Below are 17,535 nucleotides of genomic sequence, written 5' to 3' on the forward strand. Positions count from 1 at the left end.
GATACCACTGACTACTTTTACATTGCAGAAAACACCTGGATTTGAGGCCCTTTAACTTCCAGTAGACCTCCATTCTGTATCATTTAATGTTGAGTACTTTTCATTTTATTGAATACAATTAATACACAATAAGATATATTTAAATTGCATTAATATTAATTAATATTAATAACCAAACACACACCAAAAGTTCAATTAGTGCCAGTGAGTGAGTGCATGCTGGCGTTGAAACCGTTGTCGTCTCTCTACAGCGCTGGTTGCACATTTTGATACCTCAAAACGCCAAGAAAGATATAAAAAAATAAAAGCAGGTGTTTTATAAAAAAATAACATGAGCAAGTCATTTTATTGTTCTTATTGTGCCTTAAAACCCCCTTTAACCTCGAAAAACTTCAGGACTCACATGCTGTACATGCAGCAACATCGCCATTTGCTGGTCACTATAATAAATGCGTCCTAAAACTGCGGTCAGGACAAAAATCACCAAATTTTTAAAAATGTTCTGCAATAAAAAATATGGATTAAAGGCGATACAACTTAGTTAAATGTGTACAAATATAAACACTGCTGCTTGTTGGTATAGAACAACATTATGTTCAATTGAATTTTCACATATGCCCCAATTTCTGCAACTGTTACATCTTTTGAGTGAATTCCTGTATATGATAAAAGAGAATTAAAAGCATGACTTTCCCTCAGTAAATCCGGAGCACTGCATGGCTTGTTTGCCGGACTATTACAAGTAAGTCTAATGCTTTTGTATTTGTGGTTATAATCTCTGTATTAATGATGTAAAGAGTGATGAATGTTCAGCTTCTTTCTGCAGACTGGGATCAAGCTGTCGTAAGATATGTCCAGCTGGAACATTTGAGGAGAAGATTTTGAAGACATGTGCTCGATGTAATGATAACTGTGTGACATGTGATGCCACTGACTGTTATCTGTGTGAGGACGGCTTCTTACTGTCAGGTAATATACTGTATTTTGGTAATATACTGTATACATGTTGACGCTTTTATTGTATTGACCTTCATTCATCAACATACCTAAAACTTTTTTGTTTACAGATACAGAGAAACTAAGAAATATATGATAAATGGCTGTCTTTAATTTAATCTCTTTCAAAATGTTTTTTTATTATTTATTTTTAATTATTGGCTAGTCCATCCATTAAATTAACCCCTGTCTAAAAAATCTATTTGGGGTTTTATTGTGATCAATGTTTACCCAACATGTATAACAAAAACATGATCTGCGTTTTCGTTCAGAAAATATATAAACATCCTTATGAAAGCAGGTTTAGATCTAATAGTTTGAAACCAACAACATCTGCAATAAAAACCCACATTAATGGAGCCATGAATTAAAATCACAATTTTAACCCAAGCTTTTGTTATATAAGAGGGAATTATTCACGCGAACATCATCTAAGTGTCAGAACTGAAAACAAAACCAGTCTTAAGTGTCAATATATTTAAATGGAGATTTTTAGATGATCTGAAAGCTGAAGAAATAAGCTTACTATAGATGTATGTTTTGCTAGGATATGACACTATCTGACGGGAAAAAAACAGTTTACAAAGAGAAAAACACCTTTGAAGTTGTTGATCTTAGCCACTGTAGCAGGCCATCCACACACAAAAAAGAAAGTTTTTATACATTTCTGGTAGGAAATTCATAAGATATCTTCATGGAACATGATGTTTACTTAATATTCTAATGATTTTTGGTTAAAAGATACAATGTAAGTCTGGTTTTGTTGTCCAGGGTCACATATTAGGATTGCGAGGTTAAAGTTTATTTGTAAAGACGTTCCAGCTCATGTGGGAAAAACATGGAGCGTTTGTTCATTTAATTTCTCTGAGGATTCCTTCGTGAACAAAGCACAGGTCGACACTGTATTTGTGTAGAGTCTAAAATAAAAAAAATGCATGGCTCTGCCTTCAGTATTGGATCTGATAGGAATGGCGCAGCAATATTATGTGAGTAAAAATTTTTGTTCTTTGGGTCACTATTGCTTTGTTAGAGATCGCTTGATGTGCCCTGAGCACTTTTCACACGAAATTAGTATTACCTAGGGACCTCTAGTCATTTGTATTAATTGTAGAGGTTGTCTGTGATTTTAAACACATGCAAATCTTGATTTCTGTGATTTTTGTGGGCTCATGTTTAATTTTTCAAGGTTTTGAAGTGTTTTTGTATTATTTGGGGTGCTGGGACATATCCATAAGTTGCTGGGAGTCTCCTGTTTGTTTATTTATCATGGAAACTCTCGTAACATTAGAGACCCTCGATCGCGGTGATTGTTGTCCGGTTTGGGATCACTGGCCTCAAATGCTGACAGGTACGGTCATCATTAAACGCAATACAAGTATAGGCTATACAAACTATAAGCAAAGCCTTGCCATCACATCCGGGAAATAAGTCGGTAAATTTGAGTGATATTATCCCGTGCGAATGTGTCACATGAAATACTGATGTAAGGAGGTCATTTATAAATCAAAGGAGGTCACCAGATAATACTAATGACGTGCGGAAACTGTGAATGGTGCTAATGTGTAACATAACGTTACGTCTTGAACCAAATTCACAGAAGGCTCCAACTATGCAAACTGCTATACAATCAAAGCGGTGGGCGTTTACTTCGAAGTGTCTTCAATGCGGCAGGTCCATTAAAACCGAGCGTTTGCAGAGCTGGCCTCAAAACCTGGGTAGAAAATAGCCTATTACTTATTGATTTTGATGTTCATGGATGTAAAAATCACACGAACATCATAAGAAGACCTCATATAACAGTATAAAACAATAAACAAGTCCAGTTCACCAGACCTTTAATGTAATTGTCCATTTTCTCCAAACCTTCTCATTAATGAAATATTAGGATGTGTGTCAACTTTCCCATGTGACAACTAGGCCCAGGCACCCTAATAATATGATGGTTGTGTTAGAATTGTGTTAGATTATTTGTATCCAGTCTGCACACCCTTCATGTAAACCCATACCTGTTTACCGAAGGAGCTTCATACTGTTGTCCTGTTCACCTGTAGATGGCACCTGTGTAAAAACTTGTAAGGAGGGTTTCTACAGTGACATGAAGCAGGAGTGTGAGCCGTGTCATCACAGGTGTCGTTCATGTGGCGGTCCGAATCATGACGACTGTGATAAATGTCAAGACAACATGAGTGTAGTAAGTGGTCAGTGTGTCGGCACGAGCCAGATCAAATGTCCTGATGAAAAATTTCTTAGCGGTAAGACGTCCATTTAACTCATTATAACAAAATATACACTCACCTAAAGGCTTTTTGGGAACACCTGTTCACTTTCTCATTAATGCAATTATGGTGGAGGTGTGGGGGATGTTTTCTTGGCACACTTTAGGCCCCTTAGTGCCAATTGGGCATTGTTTAAATGCCACGGCCTACCTGAGCATTGTTTCTGACCATGTCCATCCCTTTATGACCACCATGTACCCATCCTCTGATGGCTACTTCCAGCAAGATAATGCACCATGTCACAAAGCTCGAATCATTTCAAATTGAACATGACAATGAGTTCACTGTACTAAAATGGCCCCCACAGTCACCAGATCTCAACCCAATAGAGCATCTTTGGGATGTGGTGGAACGGGAGCTTTGTGCATCCCACAAATCTCCATCAACAGCAAGATGCTATCCTATCAATATGGGCCAACATTTCTAAAGAATGCTTTCAGCACCTTGTTGAATCAATGGCACGTAGAAATAAGGCAGTTCTGAAGGCGAAAGGGGGTCAACACAGTATCAGTATGGTGTTCCTAATAATCCTTTAGGTGAGTGTATGTGCATATTATGTATATTATATAGTATATGTTATGATTTGTTTATGTCATGTCATAACATAATGTCATGTTATATTATTTGTTTTGTTATGTTATGTTGTAATTTCTAATTTTCATATAGTTCAAGTTTTATCATTAAGCTTAGTTTGTTCGTTTTCAATTGTCTTAAATTTAAGTTGAAAATAATCCTTATTTTTATAATTTAGCTGAACAGAAACATAAGTTTTGATTTTTATTACGTTGCTTATTCGTTAAGCGAATTTGAAAGACAAAATATCCAAATATAATATGTTGAAGCAAATGGCACCATATTTACAACTTGTTTACAGAATATTGGCTAATTTACTGACTGGAATAACGTTAGCCTCTTGCTATCTGCACTGTTTACCTGCCCTCGTGATCCGCCTGCTCACAAACTGGCTTTAAAAAGTAATCAGTAATCATATCTGCTAAATTAAAAACATAACATGTGATGTAATGTATAGTTTGAAAGCCTTTAAAAACATATTATGGTGCCAAATAAACAATTCACCTATCCAGTCACGACAGAACTGAGGAAAAATCTTTGGATAACTGCAGATCTTTTTCTTGAAGCAGCGCATCACTGTACCTTATTGCAAAAGCAGTTACAAATGCCTATTGAGTTCAACGTTTGTCCATGGCATGAAGATAGCGTTTTCTGCGACACTGTTTTTGTCGAGAGGGACTTAGGCGGTGCAAAATTAGGCAGAGGCAGCCGCCTCCAAATTCTCTATGCAGGAAAAACCCTGGTTATATGTTATGTTATGTTGTGTGTTATGTTATGTCATGTGTTATATGTTATGTTATGTTGCGTGTCTTGTTATACAGTATGTGACACGATGTCATGTCATGATTTTTATTTTATTTGTGTGTAGTTCAGGGTGTGTGTGAGCAGTGTCATTCCACCTGTAAATCCTGCTCAGGGCTGGAGAAAGATCAGTGCGAGTCCTGTCCAAAAGGTGATTCCAGTGCACGTCATTTTTCTTTCAGACATTCTGAAAAACAATTAGGATATGCTTGAAATCTATCCATCAAATGTACTCATCTGAAATCTATGGGTATGTTCTTCTATTTACACAGGAAGATTTCTTACCAATGGTCAGACGTGTGTGTCCGATTGTCAGGCTGAGACGTATGGGAACCGGACGAGTGGACGCTGTGAAGATTGTTCAGCAGGCTGTTTGAAGTGTCAGGACGCTCATCACTGTGTGAAATGCAAAGCGGGCCAACTCTATATGCAGGATGACAAATGTGTCGCTGAGTGTAAAAGGTTCATGCACATTTGTATCCTAAATAGTATGCATGATTAGAATGAATTTTAATAGATTCATCTTTGTTGTCCTGTTTTGCCCAGTTCAAGTTAATATGTCCTATGATAATTCATGCGGATGCTCTGTGGTGTTTTCACAGGGGTTACCCAGATGATGGTGTGTGTCACAGCTGTGCGCCGGGTTGTGTTTCCTGTGAGGGGGAAGCCAATAACTGTCTGAGCTGTGAAGAAGACTACCTGCGTATAAAACAGACCTGTGTGCAAGACTGTCCGCCCAAACACTTTGTTGAAGATGGAGTGTGTGAGCGCTGTCCAGTCGGCTGTGCCGAATGTGATCATACACGCACATGCGGTGGTGAGAAACTCGGCTGTCTATATCCATCAATATACAGTATCTGTCTGTATTGTGCATGTATTGATCTATTTATAGTGAATTACACAACCCATTCCATTTTCCGATTTTGTGGTCATGCTGTGTCTGTCAGAGTGTTTAGAGTACTACTTCCTGCATGAGGGCAAGTGTCACGATGACTGCCCTGAAGGCTACTTCACAAACGCCCAGCAGAAACGCTGTGAGCCCTGTCACACTGACTGCACATCATGTGACGGACCAGACCCGGATGACTGCATCTCCTGCAAGGGTTCGAGGGCTTTACGCTATAACGGAAAGTGTCTGAACAATTGTCCATCATACACTTACCTGGACGAAACGGAGTGTCGAGGTGTATTTATGTGCTCATATAATACAAGTAATACTGTAATGTGTATTTATGTTTAGTCATTTAGTGTATTTGCAAATGTAACAATATTATTCACATTTTTCAAGTTTCATTTCATTTCTTATCTTAACGGAACTATTCATTGGTGCTCAAACCAATTAATGTGTGTTTATCTTAGACTGTGACAGGTCCTGCCTGACGTGCTCAGGGCCCGGCCGGTCCTCGTGCCTAACCTGTGGCACCAACATGAGGAAAGATGTGAATGATCACTGCGAGTTCTTCAGCGACTGCTCTCCGCACATGTTCGTGGATAATAGTGGGCAGTGCCAGCGGTGCCACCCCAGCTGCCTCCGCTGTTCCGGCTCAGGAAAAGATCACTGCCTCACCTGCAACGCCAAACACTTCCTGCTTAGTAAGAATCCTCACTAATTTGTGTATATGGGAACATAAAATATCTCTTATAAGACCTAAAATGACGTTATTTATATTTAAATATTTGATAGTCTACACAAATTCACAAAACAGTGAACAGCAGTTAATCTGTTTGACTTTCTTTCTTCTGCTAATCACAAAAGAAGATATTTAGAAGAAGGTTGATATAAGAAAATCGTGGGTCCCCATTGACTTACATTGTTTTTGTGCCCATACAATAGAAAACAATGGAGACCAACGTTTTTGTTTATCGACATTCTTCAAAATATCTTCTTAAAGAAAGAAAGTCATACAAAAGGGTAAATGATGAACAGAATTTTCACTTTTGGGTGAACTTTCCCTTTGAAGTCCCATTTTTCTATGTTTCAATGTTGCTATTAAATTGCAAAATAACCATGATTTTTTTTAATAACATATTAGAAATACTGATGTATTACATGATTATATCATATATATACAAAATAATGTTATTTGTATGTGTATTTGTCAGATCAGACATGCGTGACCACATGTCCGAGTGGTTACTATGTTGATGAGGAGAGGCAGGAGTGTGTTCATTGTCACATGAACTGTGCGTCATGCAGTGGCCATCACAGTAAAGACTGTCTTACATGTAAAGCAAGCCTGTTTCTGCACGAACACAGCTGCTTTTCCACCTGTCCACCGAGGTATCACATAACTGAGCTTTGAACTTCATTTTTCTCTCACACGCAAAATCTTTTTTGTTTTATTTTGTAGAAATGGGTGTTAAATTAAGTTTTGCAGTATGACTTTGGAGTCAGTAAAAGTCTGTAACAAATATTTGAAGATTAACCAGATATTTTAGTCATATTTCGGAATGACAAACCTTATTCCCACTTAACCTCTAGGGAGCAACATATCCGAGAGAAATAATGATTGTCTTTGTAATTGAATCGACACTAAATGGTACAAGTCAGAGCTTCATTGTCTCAAATACATGAAATCACTGTTCAAAATAACCCTAATAATTCATCCTGTTAATTGTAAAAATCTGCATTTTGTTCCATAATAACAGCATCTTACATTCTATAACCTCTATTTGCTATATGTAAAACCCAAACCCACATATTTCTCCCTTAGTTCCTTTGTGAACAGCAGCAGTGGAGTGTGTCAAGCTTGTGATCGTACGTGTGAGGAATGTTCAGGAAGCAGTGGTTTCTGTCTCAAGTGTAGAGATGGATATCTCCTGTTCAGAAAGTCTGGCCTCTGTCTGCATACATGCCCACCACATTACTTTCCTGACAAAGACAGAGAGTGCAAGCGATGCCACCCTACCTGTAAAACATGTGAAGGTAAGAAGTCCCTATTCAGAACTCAAGTTTTTGTTGATTTTCATTTAAGTTTGTCAATAACCTTTAAAGGTAGAGTTCATCCAAAAATTAACATTCTGTCATCATTTACTCACCCTCGTGTTGTTGTAAATCTGTATAAATGTTGTTGTTCTGATGAACACAGAGAAATACATTTAGAAGAATGCTTGTAACCAAACAGTTCTAAGCCATCATTGACTACCATGTAGAAAACAAATGCTTTATAAATTTCTTTGTTCTGTTAAACACAAAAGAAGATATTTTGATGTAGGAAATCAAACAGTTCTAGAGCACTAGTATGAAACATGACAATGGTAGTAAATGGTGAAAGATCGGAGGGATAACCAGTTTACTTTCATTTAGTCTAAGCTTTGAATCTTGAGTCACAGTAGCTCAGGTTAAAATATTTATCAACACAATGTAGGCTAATAATGGCTGAATTGTTTTGGATTTCTGTGGAAATTTTACCTTGCTGCATTGCATGTATTTATAAAACAATATCTTAGACGTTTGTTCTTCTAGTGTGGAATAAACTGTAATATAAATGTAATCTCATATGAATATGTAAATAATACAAAAATTTTACAAAATAATATAAGAAAAAAGCAATATTACATATTGAACCTAAGGCCAAAAGCAAATCATACTAAAACACAATAAGATCAGAAGAACTAATGCAAATTAGCCTCCTCGTAAATAGTTAAAAATGTATGTGAGGTTTTGCTGTGAATGTAGATCCCATGTGTTTAATCATGTTAATTATGAATGTGTTTTGTGTAAACAGAATCTGGGGCTATCTACTGTACATCGTGTTACGAAGGTTTTGGGATGTTGGCAGGAATCTGCTCATCTGACTGTCTTAGTGGACAATATAAAATGGTAAATGTCTTTTGAGAAGGGGTTTTAACATTAGGTGGCATGGCATCTCACGCACAGAAGCCATTGGCACATGCCATTAAGTTTAGTGTCACGTCCAATGTCACATCCGGTTTCTAGTGGCATATGTCTATTCAAGGGCTCTGGCATGTGCCAATATTTAATGACACGTCTGGTTTCTAATGGTTATGGTGGACTATGGATAATTGCAAATAGGACTCATGTTGTGGCACCTCCGGGAGTGACTGCAGCATAATTGTGACATTAATGTGACCATTTTGTTTTTTGTTTTGTTGTTGTGTTTGCTTGGTGTATTAAGTGATCAACTAGGTTACGTAAAGTGCAATAAAATGAATTATTGATGAATGGGACATCGGACGGTCGCTTGGTACATTACCGCTTACCCAACCCTAATGGTTAAAATAAAAAATATGACCTCGTGTTGTGTATATCACATTTACTCATTTACAAATTACACATTTTCGTCCGTCATAAAACAATTTGGACGGGGTTCGATTTTCTGATTTCTTTCACATCCGTAGCAGGCATTTTGAGAGGTGTTTGGCAATTCTGAGACACCGTACAAATTAGCTCCAAATACGAAGAAACGCAAGCGAAAATTTCGTACTGTGTGTGCAAAGACCTTAACCCTAACATACCACTGAAAACCGACATGCCACTAAACTGAGTGGCACATGCCATCGACTGACAGACCGGATGTGTCAACAGACATTCCGCTAAGACAATGGAATCTGCCGATGGCTTCTGGCCGTAAAGTGCCATGCCACTCTGTGTTAATACTGCTACTGTGTCTTTAAATACGTAAACTAACCAGGGTTCTGTTTTTATTAAGTTTCAATTTCATCCCATTCATTAGTTAATTTTGCTTGTTTCTTGACATGCTGTATGCCTGCTTTCTTAAATAGTATTTTTTTTGCACAGAACGACACATGTGCATATTGTGATGAATCGTGTAATGAATGTAAGGGTCCTGGGCCCTACAACTGCACCGGATGCCCTGCTCTACAGCGCCTGTCAGAGGACGGCAGGTGTCTTTCTTGCTGTGGAGAAGACACAAACAGACATTCCTCAAGATTTCCCTGGGAATGCTGCCTTTGTAATGAATTGGAAGGTAAAATTTACAATCTGTGTTTCAAAGCATCATATTGACATATATCACGCACATGCAATATAAAACCTTTTGCTCCCTAAATCTGATTTTTTCTAATTTCTCAGATGAATGCGATGTCAGACTGAACTACAACTTTTTCAGCAAAGGGCCACTACCTTCAGTTCGTCCTGGCGTTGTTGTTTTCACAGTCATATTTGTGCTGGTGAGCTTGTGTTTTGTTATTTTTTCCTTCCTGCATTTTCGATGGAGGACCCCCTCTAAGCCTATCGTTAAATCAAACGGCTACGCCAAAATCCCAGATGACCCCTTTACTTCCGCCACCCTCAAAGACAGCGTACAGCTGGAATACTGTGACAAAGATGAAGACCAAGAGGATGAGGATGACGATATCGTTTACATGGGAAGGGATGGGATAGTGTATCGGAAGTTTAAATACAGCATGTTAGAGGGGGAGGAGCCGGAAGAGGAGGCAGAGTTAGAGTATGATGATGGTATACACATTCTTACATAAAACATCATTTTTAAATTGTTAATATTCTTTCGTTTATTTGTCTTTGTGCATATCAATATTTTATTTATTACAGATGATTTTAGTAAATTGTGACACAGTGAGGAAAGTTTACGTTAATATTTCCTTATCACCAATTTTTATGTTCAAATGAAATGTAGTTTGCTTCCCATTTTAAATGTGGGACTTGATGTGTTGATAGTTGGGTGGATTGTGAAAAGGGGGTTTTATTTTGACAAAAGTATATGAAGAACAAACTTGTTTATAATATTGTGTGCTATACATTGTGAGCGAGTATGCACGGAACAATTTTGATAAATTTTGTTTTATGTTGACTAGTACAAAAGCACAATCAATGTTGGCAAGTTTGTAATTTCCAAATGTTTGCAAATACTGCAGTAATTTTAGGTGATTTGTTTTTAAATGTCATCAGTATTACCTCATGCCTAGTTAATTGATGCTGTGAATGATTTACATTGTACAGATGACAATATGCACTTCTTTCATAAATGAAACCGTTTAGAATGTGTACATAGAATTTGGTGTCAGTGGGTTTATACAGCTCTTGAAAAAGTAATAAACCACTTAACTAAGTTTGTGTTTAAGTAAAATGATCATTGCCACTCCTAATGTTAGCTTTCATTGAAATTTAACAGACACTGGACTGGAATAACTGCAGTACGAGCAGAAATGTTGATTAAAGCAAATTTGAAGTCTTTTTAGAGCTGTATCAGATTAGTTAATCAAAATGTTCACAGTGCTGATGGCATCACATGTGACATCAAAGATTAGACATAGTCGTGTCTGAGCTTTTGAATTGAATGAAATTCTAAACCAAATGTCAGCCAACTCACTATGATAAAAACAAGTAATGAGCGACAAGAAGAAAGAGTTGAAGAAAGAGTTGTTTTGATTCTATAGATCACGGAAACAGACAACATTTAAACAAAACATAAACAAGGCATTGTTTTTGAATTGTAGTCAAGCTTATTGGAATGCCTGGTTGTGCAATAACTGTTTCTAGTGTTGCGATTCATCATATTTAAGGCACCGTCCTGACATACGCATATTATTTACATTTGAGAAAGCATTGGTAAATGCCCAAAGTCTAAATAATAGCATCTTAACATTTAATGATTGTGAAAGTACCATCTAATAGATTTAACATACCATCATACAGATTAAACAGAGAACTGCTACAGTTTTACGCTATACCAGCAGCAACAGAACTAAAGTTAACTGACAACCAGTTAAACAAACTCCTGTTTGTTGAGTCACTTTAAAAATGTTTAACCAGATTACATGGAAAAAAAGGCAGAGGTTAATTTAGGTGAAGGTCTATCACTGATACATGTACATAGTAGCATAACTGCTAAACAGGGCATCTGTATAAATTCTTAAATATTAAAAAGATCAATACAATTCACTTTAATTATGTACAGCCAAATTTATATTCAGTCACTGCAATCTGTGTAACCAGTCGCTCTATTTTTTTTGAGGGGCTCTTTTTATCTATGTCTTGGACTTCCACCTCAGGGCGCGCCCCGGTTCTGTGAGAACCATATAAAAACACTTAATTTGTGTCGAAGAAATTCCCTATCTGAGATGCAGAATGATTAATTTCAAGAGGAATTACAGCAGGAAGATGAATTTTGTTTTGACTCCCTGACTAAATGTATATGCTAAACTGTGAATGGGAGCTTTCTTTCCAGAATATGCTCAATGTGTAACATTATGCAAGCAATGTTTTGTTTCCCAGATAGGATTTCACGTAAACTGAAGATGAACATCAGTGGTTCTGCTTTATGAAACCTTAATCCCTCTTTCCACAGCATAATACCATAATCAAAATAAAACTGGGATATTTTTTAAATACAAAAACATTAAACTGCAGAGAGGACATCATAATATATTACATTATAATCTGTGCCCGTTCAGGATCTGATCGGCTGTTGTAGATATTGATGTTTTGAAGAAGTTATCCTCCTTAAGTTTTAAGTGTTCCGGAAGATCCAGCTTTGCCTTCGCCTCTTCAATGTCACTGTGAATCGCTGAAATTAACTCATCTGTAATGTAGACAAAACTTCAAGTTAGTGTGACGTGAATCCTGTGTGGTACTGTATTGACACTAGGTTTAATCTTGTTTATATGATGTGAAAAGGTTTGTTTGGGTGCGCGTACAGGATGTTGTGGTATTAAAGTGTGAGAGTTTAAAGCAGTTACCCAGTGATGCGAATCCTTTTTCAGGACGAATGTAACCGACCATAGCCACACTCAATATCTGGTCATAGAAATCTTCCTTGAACGTGTGGATCACATGCGTTTCCTACAACAAGGAACAAAAAGAGAAAGAACTCTGACGTCTATGTGTGACATCATATGCATTACGAGTCATTAAGGAAATAGTGGCAACATTTTCAGGCTTAACATCACACTATTTTTGGCTGAAATATCCCTTTAAAGATTCAGCAGCAGCATGACAATAACTTTTAGATTCAACACATAATAGTCACAGAATATGTCTGCAAAGTTTTTTCAAACTCATTGAAGGTTGCACTCTTGAATGTTCTTGAGATAGACTCACCATTGATTTCTTAGTGTTTTTGTAGTAAGGATTCCAGCCAATGCTCATGACCATCTTGTGAATGTCTCCATTACCCACACGTGCCCACCCGTAGTATATACCAGTGTTGATGTCAGCAGGGAGACTGTCCACCACAGACTCTGGGAAGTTGGCTGAGAACAAAAAAATATATATGTTCAGAAGAACAATTCTAATGGTTACAATAACATTTTTTATTATGGATTATTATGAGCTTTTTACAATTAAAAAAACATAACAAAATTCCTTTATGTAGTAGTAATAGATACGATTTTGGTGTTCTGTTGGTGCCCATCCACCAGACAGAATCCAACACATTACCAGTAAAGACCCAAAGTGACTATTATAGTTAAATGATATACATAAAACGCATTTAAACCAATACAATTACCATTATAACCACTACTTGTGAGTCGGTTATTTAGGAAATACAGGTCTTATGTAACGTATGGAGCACTTATCAACATTTTTTGTCTATTTAAACTGGCAAAATGTTGGTTAAATAACCACATAGACTCACAATCACTTAAACAACTTGGGCCCACAGTAACAATGTCGAAATAACGTCGTATTTTATAGAGTTTAAAGAGATGTTACAGTAGTGGCGTTAAACGATAAAACACAGTAATAGTCTCACCTGTCGGAATTCCCAGATCTTTACTTCCACGTCCAAACCCATGGATGACTTTTCCTCGGCAGAAATATGGTAAACTCCTCATGTCGTGTAAACTGATGGGAGTGATACAGTGACCGGGTTATTCTAGACTCTTCCGTCTTTTTTAAATCAAAAATATGTGATCAATTAAACGGTCGAGTTCCCAGCTTGAGAGTACTGAGAAAGTGTGTCAAAATGAAGTCCGCCAGAATGAGGGGAATGGTAGTTCTTACTGTAATGTCACCAGCAAACTAAACGTTTGTATGACAGTCATCATGACACCGGCAGCAGGTTTATTCAACGACCTTTGCTGACGTATTTCCTGATTCCGTTTAAAAGTCCTGCAGCAAAACGGAAATGAATAAAACACTTTCTTCATAAAACCAAATTTTATTCGCGGTTAAATAATTCAACATGCATTATCCATGCTTGGATAAAAACAATTGTCATTTGATTTGGGTAATGTGTTGTTATGGCAGGAACAATAATGCCTGTTCGTTCCCAAAAGACCCAACCAGTGACATCTGACCAAGATATTAATATTTTAAAAGGGTCAAATGTCAAACATTTACATAATATATATAAACAAAATCTAAAAATTACATCAATTCATTATTTATTGATAAACGCAACACGATTTAAAAACATTTTGTGTTTCTTAAACAATTACAGTGACACAAACTCACAGGTGTGGTGTCATATAACATCATGACGTACATGTTAATGAACCAAATGACAACATACAGATCTCTGGTTTAATTAACATATTATAAGAATAGTGTATTTTGAGCAATACAAGCACAGTAATTCAGGTCGCTAAGACTTCTATCATGTTGTTTAATCAATGACCCGTAGATGTCGCCAGTGTACTGGTGTTAGGCAAAATAACGTGACACTTCTTTATGGAGCGCGCACTCAAAAATCCTCATTTGTGGCAGCAACTTTTCAGTTTAACCTTACCATCCCTCCTAACATAACCCAAGCTTTTAGTGTTTTAAAACTGTAATTTACAATTACATTGGCTTCAAATAAAATTAGATTTATTAATTTCATTTTAAAATTGTATTGCACTTTATCTGTAGATATCAAAATATTTGCCTTTGAAGATGGGAAACCTTTGATGATTGGTATTTTTAACTGGATTTCATGTATGATGAATAAATTAGACCCACATATAGAGTATGCAATTTTGACATTAAAACGTTATATTCTAATAGGCTAATATGGAGGTGTTATAATATCAGCTCTCATGTCAGAAGTCATTGGTGCTGCTTTAATTCTAATACGTTGAAGGGTTATCAACCTAACTCATAAATAAAAGCAAATCATTTGGAATGTAATAATTACAAAACATTTATGTGTCTAAGTGGTTCTGTAATCTTTTCCTAAAAATAATTACACTGTTCAATTTTATGTCTATGAAATCCCCACAATAAAACACACAGCACTACACACGTTACATAAAAAAAGACTTAGCGGTGCACTAGGCAACATAAAGGGTCTGAAGAAACAGAATTCTAAAGAACAACATTACATAATTTCAATTAAATATGATATAGTATAGAATTTGAAATTTTACTGTAAAACACTTAATCGCTCATTTTATTAGCCAAATACTAAAATACAAATAAAAATACTGTTCAGTTTGTATAGCTAATTTAAGAAACCATTTATGTATTTAACCTAATAACATCTCATGTTTATTTTTTTTCAAAAAAAATTCCATGCATTCTATTTGATGTCGTAATAAAATATTTCATTATTTTTTAAATTGTTATAATATACAAAAAAATCCCCAGCCAGGAAACATTTTACATATTAAACCAAGTATAAATAAAGTACAATAATGTATGTATCACAAAGATGCAAACCACAGCCACAGTTACTGTATATTATGTTTCTTGTTACAATTTTACATTATAAAGAACACTTTGTTTCATCATTCCACTGTTGAAAATAAATGCCTTCTAAGTTAATGCTTAATGACGTAAAAGAGTTCTTAAAGAAAAAGTAACAAAAGAGAGAGAGAGAGACTTTGACTTTTAACACACTTTATTTAAACGTTTTGAGAGAGAGAGATAGAGAGAGAGAAAAAGAGAGAATATGAATTAAGCATATTGTTGTCTCAACTGTACACATGGCAAGTTTCACATTACCATAAGACATTATTTGGGCTGGCATGGAACTATCTTACCACATTACAAGCTTTTTCAAAGAGAGTTAGTTATTCAACCATACATTCGTGCAACCAAAACATCTCAAGAGTGCTACCAAAAACAAAATACCCACAATGCCAATGGGGCATTAAACTCTGGGAAGTATGTATGAGTGTGTGTGACTCAGTATTTGAACATAATTTGTCAGATGCTTTTTTCCAAATGATCTTACTTTAACACTTACATTTAACATATTATGGGTACTTGCATTCACTTTGATATGAACCCATGGCCTGGCTCTGCCAAAAGAGCTGCATTTGGTATTGGTTAAGCCCTTTAAAGCATACACGGTTCTAGCTGATAACTGCATGGATAGATGGCTATAGTTGGGGGAATTTGGGCTATCGATTGTCAACAATTAAACATAACTTTCAGATAATATGGGAAGACAAAGTATGTCATGTGGAAATATGTCCAAACAGCCTAAATATAATGATTTATAAAAAAATGACAGATCATTTTTCTGTTTCTTTGCTGCACTCAATGCGACAAATAAAAAGTTAAAAGAAATATATTTTTTACATTCATTAAATAAATGTTGTTCATATTTACTTTTCAGGTGCCGTTTGACATAAACTATATTCTCACGTTACAGAGTAACTGGTGAAACAGGAAATTTAGTCAGTAACAGTATAGTGCTATATCAAGGTTTTCAGTGAATTTAATTGTTGGCCTGATCTAGGCCTATTTGATACCAAGTTGTATATGGAATGCTTTTATTATGCTTTCATGTTCCCATTCTTTCCATTTATAGATTGAAATGCTCATGAGCTAGCAATTTTTGGTTCCTAGAACGTGGTGTTAGTTTTTCATTCCCAGAACGTTATTTTTAAAGTTTGTCATTATTAAGTTATTAAGGCAAGTGTTTCTCACGAAAATATAATTTTAGTTTCTAGTTCCCAGAACTTTCTGGGAATCAAAAGCTAATATTCCTCCAACATTTCCCTAACGTAAAAATTTTTTTCTGTAAAAATAGAAAAATATAGCAACTTTAAACCGATGGACTCAAAACCACTGACACATTTCTAAATATATCTTCTTTTGTGTTCAATAGAAGAAATAATCACATACCGGTTTTGAACCACATGAGAGTAAATATAATTTTTGGGTGCACTATCCCTTTAAGGCGGACAAAATTACCACTTTTGGCAAACGATTTCTTTAAATGTACTGTATATGCATCAAGGCCACAAGGCAAATGGTATGTGGTGGTTACTGTCTGTCAGGCCCGGGTCAGAATGTGAGAGCGATGAACTTACACACCCACACCGTGTCTCATTGTATGTGTTTGAAACACAGCAGCAATGAAGCAGGTAATGCATGCTTAATGAAGCATAAACACATTTAAACACAGCTACACAGGGGAGATTAACAGCTTGTATACTCACATTATACACCCACTCATACATTATTACAAAAGCATCCCCCCATCTCTCTAGCTTTTCTCTTACCTTTCCTCTCACAGTACTCACAAACATTGACTCAAAGAGACACGCACACCTGTGAATAAACCTTCAGCTGCTATGATACTCTCTCACCATCTGTTGTGATCCGCAGTTATAGCACGGGCTGCCAGTGCACTGAGATGCCGATAACTGATTGTGTTGATAATGGACAGGGCAACATCCAGGGATGGGCATAAATACATGTAAATGTATTTAAAATACAAATACAAAATACTGTGTGGAAAAGTGTATTTAAATACAAATACAAAATACTGTGTGGAAAAATGTATTTAAATACAAATACAGTATTTTGTATTTTGAAAATACACAAAATACATGTGAAATTGGTGATTCAGTGCAGGTACCCCTATTAGGCTAAAATCTATCTGGGCCTATTCTAAATGCCAAAAAGCATGATGTGTTTAACTGCTAAGAAACTTTCGTTTTCATTTTATTTACCGCTTCCCTTCCCCTGCCTGGTAGGAAATACATAACTACAAAAAAAGACACT

The 17,535-nt window shown here is 36.1% G+C and overlaps 2 protein-coding genes across 2 annotated transcripts in view; one reads left to right on the top strand and one right to left on the bottom strand.

Moving 5' to 3' along the window:
* pcsk5b (proprotein convertase subtilisin/kexin type 5b) overlaps positions 1–10,858 on the top strand; it is a 56,134-nt gene extending 45,276 nt beyond the window's left edge. Inside the window, exons 25-37 of the mRNA XM_056729487.1 lie at positions 700–742; positions 827–969; positions 3,048–3,248; positions 4,714–4,797; positions 4,919–5,108; positions 5,249–5,463; positions 5,594–5,830; positions 6,006–6,239; positions 6,750–6,927; positions 7,361–7,572; positions 8,375–8,469; positions 9,409–9,598; positions 9,703–10,858. Coding sequence (XP_056585465.1) covers positions 700–742; positions 827–969; positions 3,048–3,248; positions 4,714–4,797; positions 4,919–5,108; positions 5,249–5,463; positions 5,594–5,830; positions 6,006–6,239; positions 6,750–6,927; positions 7,361–7,572; positions 8,375–8,469; positions 9,409–9,598; positions 9,703–10,109 — 2,429 coding nt within the window. The 3' untranslated portion in view covers positions 10,110–10,858. The remainder of the gene's footprint in view (positions 1–699; positions 743–826; positions 970–3,047; positions 3,249–4,713; positions 4,798–4,918; positions 5,109–5,248; positions 5,464–5,593; positions 5,831–6,005; positions 6,240–6,749; positions 6,928–7,360; positions 7,573–8,374; positions 8,470–9,408; positions 9,599–9,702) is intronic.
* A 135-nt stretch (positions 10,859–10,993) lies between these two features.
* Positions 10,994–13,672, bottom strand: rfk (riboflavin kinase). Its single transcript, XM_056729486.1, has 4 exons — positions 13,346–13,672; positions 12,691–12,842; positions 12,330–12,432; positions 10,994–12,172 (listed from the first exon to the last, which is right to left on the bottom strand). Exons 1-4 carry the CDS (start codon positions 13,425–13,427, stop codon positions 12,024–12,026), a joined length of 486 nt encoding a protein of 161 aa, XP_056585464.1. The 5' UTR covers positions 13,428–13,672; the 3' UTR covers positions 10,994–12,023.
* Positions 13,673–17,535: the final 3,863 nt, after the last annotated feature.

Source organism: Triplophysa dalaica, chromosome 18 (genome assembly GCF_015846415.1).
Source record: "Triplophysa dalaica isolate WHDGS20190420 chromosome 18, ASM1584641v1, whole genome shotgun sequence".
In the NCBI taxonomy this organism is placed as follows: Eukaryota; Metazoa; Chordata; class Actinopteri; order Cypriniformes; family Nemacheilidae; genus Triplophysa; species Triplophysa dalaica.